At 32.6% G+C, this 5,620-nt stretch overlaps 1 protein-coding gene across 1 annotated transcript in view; it reads left to right on the forward strand.

The window, feature by feature from the left end:
- The window catches only part of LOC106460270 (beta-arrestin-1-like), a 38,705-nt gene that overhangs the window by 17,694 nt on the left and 15,391 nt on the right, over window positions 1-5,620 (forward strand). Inside the window, exons 2-4 of the mRNA XM_022386939.1 lie at window positions 489-681; window positions 4,411-4,441; window positions 4,778-4,895. Coding sequence (XP_022242647.1) covers window positions 635-681; window positions 4,411-4,441; window positions 4,778-4,895 — 196 coding nt within the window. The 5' untranslated portion in view covers window positions 489-634. The remainder of the gene's footprint in view (window positions 1-488; window positions 682-4,410; window positions 4,442-4,777; window positions 4,896-5,620) is intronic.

The following is a 5,620-nucleotide window of genomic DNA, read 5'->3' on the forward strand; positions in this document are numbered from 1 at the left end:
CAGATGTAAAGCCGTATTTTTCAGGTAGTGGTAAGCCAGGCGAGTAGCCTTGTTCATCATTTACTTTTTTATATACATCTCCTTGTACAACAGTTACGTAAGTTGTGTTATTAATGTATGTATGTCATGTACTTTTCATATAATGTTACATGTCATGCTTCACACTATTATTGCGATAAATAACCCTAACTTGAAAATGATTTTTGTTGAATTACTTTTTTATTGTATTTGGGTATTAAAAAATCTGTGATTTTTTTTTTTTCCAGTGACGTTATTTCTGGCCACTGTATATTTGCATGCAGAATATATAGCTGCAATTACGGGTGTTTACTAAAACTTGCAAACAAATATAATGTTTTACAATATGAATAAAACATAGTCATGCCTACCACTAAACTGTGTTTTGAAAATATTACAGATTTGAAATTAGAATTTTGGATAGAAAGAGAAAGTGTAAATACTTTTAAGTAACAGATTTTTCTTTGCAGAACTAATGTTCAGAAAAACAAAGATTTGTTAAACTCTGCTTGGCTTGAAGAGAGGAACAGTCAGTTTTACTACGACCAGCTGATCATTCCGTCAAGTCTGTATACAGTAGCTGTGTCTGTTATTCAGCTTATGGGAGGGTTAGAAGATGGAGAATAATGACAGTGAACAGCAGAGTAAACGCCCTGGTACCAGGTAATTATTTAGCTCTCGTTTACAGAATAAATGCCCTTGTACGAGGTAATTATTTAGTTCTCACCTGAAAGTTTACAGAATAAATGCCCTTGTACAAGGTAATTATTTAGTTCTCGCCTGAAAGTTTTCCTTTTTGAATTTCTGTACATAAATATTATTTGATAAATAGGTTGATTTTTTTTATAGTGGTGCCTTGCAGTTTTTTAATGAAATATTATGTATTTTCCATTGCTATTGTGTGTTTTTTTTTCATGTTTTGTAAACAACTATTTATTGTATAACTTGAAATGCCATTATTTTACTCAGATATTTTTTGATGGTATTGAACATTACTTATCAAGTATGAGTATTAGTAATTAGTATGTTTTAGCAAAGCTGTAGCTTCCATTACATTTATTGTTTATTTTCTAAATATAACAGTACCCTGCAAGGTAAACACTATTTCTTCTTAGATAACCACCTCTTTAAGTGAGCTGGACACACACATACACTTACAAAAACATTTTATACATGTACCAAACCATTACACACGATGAGCTGGTTATCTACTCAAACTAACTTTCATTCGTTGCACGTACCAGTTTAAAAAGCAGTATACAAGTACAGATAGATACAGGTACAACACGCTGGACGTTGTTTTAGTGGAACATTAGACAGAGTAGACAATGTATGTTTGAGAACTTTAATGGACTGCAACTGCTTGTTGAACCTAAAGAGGATGACATTTTGGCTTCTATACTGAGGCCTTGTTCAGGTTATTTTAAGTACATGTGTAGTGTTCTTATAAAGGTTAGTACAGCCAATAATTAAAAACAAAAGTTGTATGTACTTGTTACTAACTTTGTGTATAGTTTTAACCCTTTCACTGCGGCTGGGTTAACAGTAGAATGTTGCCCATTGAATGCGACTACATTACTTTTGACTAACTTATTGTTGTTTTGTGTCATTTCCCTTTGGTGTTATATATGTTTTCTTGTGGGAAGGATTACTATAAAGCAGAACATACACCGTACAAAGGTGGACAGTGTTGTTTTTGAGAGGAAGGTCAGATGATACCTTAAGGATGTGTTCGTGTAGGTAGCAAGTGTGCATTGAGGGTGGTGGTGGGGATCAATGTAGAATATATTTTGTATATAGTGATGTAGTTCTCCCAGTCTAAGATAAGTGTTTTCTTCTGGGACAAGTAGCCTTTTCAGGTAACAGATTTTCAAAACCCAGTGAAACTCTGTTTTGATCTCTTTGTTGTGAATATAGACTACTTTTTACCCCCCTTCACACTGTGTTTAGTCTCTTTCTTGCTTCAAACTCAGAGTCAGTTCACTTTAACTCTGTTACACATTTTCTGTAGATCATCAATTTATTTGCAGTTACTACTGGATCTGCTCTCGATGTACCACGACAGTATATTTAACAGAGTTTTAGTACACGTACATTACAGAGAATCAACAGATAAAAAAGCATCTTATGACAGTGCTGTTGTTTTTTTATTATTACATTTAATTACAGTAGTGATCCAGAGAAATAGAGAAGCTTTTCTGATTAGGATATCGTAATTTAAGTGGATGTGAATTCAACTTGTTTGACAGACTATTTACAGTGGAAATTAACTCTGCCATTTTTATATGGAAGCATCAGCTGTTGAAAACATGCACAGTAGTTTGATGTTTTATAACAGAAGTTTTGTTTGTAGGTATTTATCCATATAATAATGGTATTTTTTATTCTTATATAGTTGTATGGTTGAAATTTGCCTATTTAGCCATTATATGGATACCCCCTTCCCTCAAAGGAATTGTAGTGTTGTAATCCATCACTATTTTAGCAAATTTATAATAGGTCCATGCTTTATGTTTTGACTTATCCTTAGTGTGGAATCCACTTTTGCCTGGTCCCAAGTCCAGGATGAGAAAGGAGGAGGGTTGGGCGCGGGGCTAGCAACTCCGCCCCGTAAAAAACAACCTGCTAAAAAATTACTGCAACAACAACTTCCGTCGGCGAGGTGTTGTTGGGACCCTATGCTCCAGTGGGAGTCTACAGGGATTATTATTATTTATTAGTGTGGAATGCTTTAATACATAAATTAGTACTCCTTAACTTCATGCTCACCTCAAGTTAAAGTCAGTGGATTTGTTGGTTGTTTTATCAAAAGCAGACATATTCTACATGCATTCCTTGTGTTGTTCTGTGGTGTTCCTTTTTTGTGAGTTGCAAACTTAATGTGTAAAATGTGTAAGTTAGTGAATGTGCTTCACAATAAAAATGCTATACTCTTAGAATGATTCATTTTTTGGCATTTTCATTGTCGTTAATTTGAAATATGTATGAATTATGTAATTAATGATCTTCACTCATTATTGAATCAACTTACAAAATGCTGCAAACAAATATATTTATCTCTAAAGCAGCAGTGGATTTCTGTTTACTTATTTTCTACATCACTATCTTCATAAGAAGAATTTGAAGATGCTTATCATACGGTGTTTTAAATCCTGTCATTCTAGTGAGAGTGGCCCACAGAGGCACAGCAGTAAGTCTACGGACTTATGATGCTAGAAACTGGGTTTTGATACCTGTGTTGGGCACAGCATGGATAGCCCATTGTGTAGCTTTGTGCTTAACTACAAGCAAAAAAACTAGCAAGAGTTTAAGTTAGTTAGGGAGCATTAATAAATTTTTACATTTTTATGATTTGTGATGCATACATAAAGATCTGCCCAGAAATCCTCTTAAGAAGAGTAAAGAATTAGATAAAAATTGCTGATGGTTGATAACTATTTCATAGTAAAAAGGTTTTATGTAAAACTTGTTTTTCTACTCTTCTATACTGTTCAGACTGTGTTGTACAACATCAATGTGTAATTTCCCTGAAAGAGGGCTGAAGGCTGCCTGGAGGGGTTACCTATTTTAACCAATTGCACCAGTAGTGTTTTGTCTGTCAGTCAGTAAATACAAAAATAATGTCACATAAGGGATGCTTAACACTGCAATTTATACTGCTGTAACGTCAGTAAAATGTGCACATGCCGTGAATCACAAGGAGAATTATGCAATCTGTAGGCTACAATACAGCATGACATATGAACTTCAAAACCAAGAAATAAAAATATTTATTACTCAGAACACTTTGAGGGACCCTGTGGAAGTACATCTAGTATTTAGAATGAAAACTTTCCATCTAGGAAGGAAATACAATTGAATTAAACAATATTTTTAGCCAAGTTAATCCTGTTTACTCTTAGAATATGATGAATACATGTATATTTAGAAGGAAAAGTTGAAATTTTGAATGTTTTTTTTTTTAAATAATGTCTCTCTCTTAGGTCAAAACATGATTTAACTTACATGTGTAAAGAAATTGTACAATTTCATAAAAGTAATTCTGTGAGTTCTACTTTTGCATCAAATAATTTAACTAAAAAATACTTTTATTGTAGAAACCTACTATGTTAAAAGGAATCCTGTACTAAGAATATCCAGAGTACTTAACCTGAAATTTTTGAAGGAAATAGAAAAAAAAAACATAAGTTGTTCCCCCCGATGGATCAAGAAATTTACAGACTTAAAACATCTAAAATCCTGGGTACTAGTCTTTGCAGTGGACAGAGTGTAGATGGCTCATTGTGTAGCTGTGCACTAAAACAATGATAGGATAACAAACTTTTAACATTCTTTCTCTGACCAGAAGGCTTTTAGGGAAGTTCTATAAATTTATTTTAATTTTTCTTTCAGAGTTTTTAAGAAGAGCTCCCCAAATGGAAAGGTATGTTTGATACATCTTAAGTTTCTCATGGTTTTACACACATGTTTCATTTTGTTCTTGTTGATTTTTTTTTATACATGAAGAGACTTGGGGAGCTGAACCCTGTTATTTAATGGTTCTTTTTTTTTTTCTTCGCCCTGTAACTCCCACAGCCTACTTAGTGGAACATGTGTGATGTTTTAACAGTTTTAACAAAATATTCACTTTTGACAGTTAAATTAGTTTAAATATTACGAATGGTGTAAAATTTTTTTTAGTGGAGATTTATATGAAATGCTATTAAAACTTGTATAATATATTTTTCTTTTAAATGTAATGTTTTCATTAACTCTTCAGAGAGACCTTAAGTCTGGAGTGACAGTGGGAATACCTAATCAGCGAGTTATGACAGGTAAATCAGTAATCACAAGGTTCTATCAAACTCTTATTGGACAACCATTTCACTTCCTAACGTGTATTTGTGAAATAATTTGGGGTTTTTCAACAGAAACTAGTGAATGAAGAGTAGTCCGAAGCCTACGTGCAACTGAAATTCAGTGTAATAAGCTCGTATATGGTATAGTTCACACTTTCTTTAACATATCAGTTTTCCTCATTCTGTAATGTAGAAACAGGGATTTAACTTCTAACTTCCTTATAAATGACCTTCAAGAATAATTTGCAGTTCACGTGTTACTCATTACTCATCAAAGATACTTTCAGCTTATTAAAGATGTTTTTTCTTTCTGTTTTTTATTTTTCAATACATCTTGACCGTCAATAAGTTTTTTCTTCTTTTAACTAGTAAATGACAATAGCAATGCCAATTAAAAAAAAATTTTCATAATCCTTTTGTTGACTTAATAGTGCCACTGTAGTTAGAGTTATGTTACATGCGTGGTGTACATTTGGCAATAGCAAGTAGGTAATTCTATGAAACCCAAAAAATATCTTGTAATTTATAATAAAAAAAAAGAAGAAAAGAAACTTAGTTTCTATCACTTAACTCTTTCAGCACGGACTCGGTCCCTGGGACCAACCTCATAACTATTTTTTTGCTTGTTATAGTTTTCATGCTAAAACTTTTGAATTAGTAAGCGAATGTTAAAGACATTTGGAACATTATCAGTAAACATTACAATGCTTTCATATGCAAAATATCAAATTTTTTTCATAAAGTCTTAAGATTAAAAATACTTT

Source organism: Limulus polyphemus, unplaced genomic scaffold (genome assembly GCF_000517525.1).
Source record: "Limulus polyphemus unplaced genomic scaffold, Limulus_polyphemus-2.1.2 Scaffold738, whole genome shotgun sequence".
Classification (NCBI taxonomy): domain Eukaryota; kingdom Metazoa; phylum Arthropoda; class Merostomata; order Xiphosura; family Limulidae; genus Limulus; species Limulus polyphemus.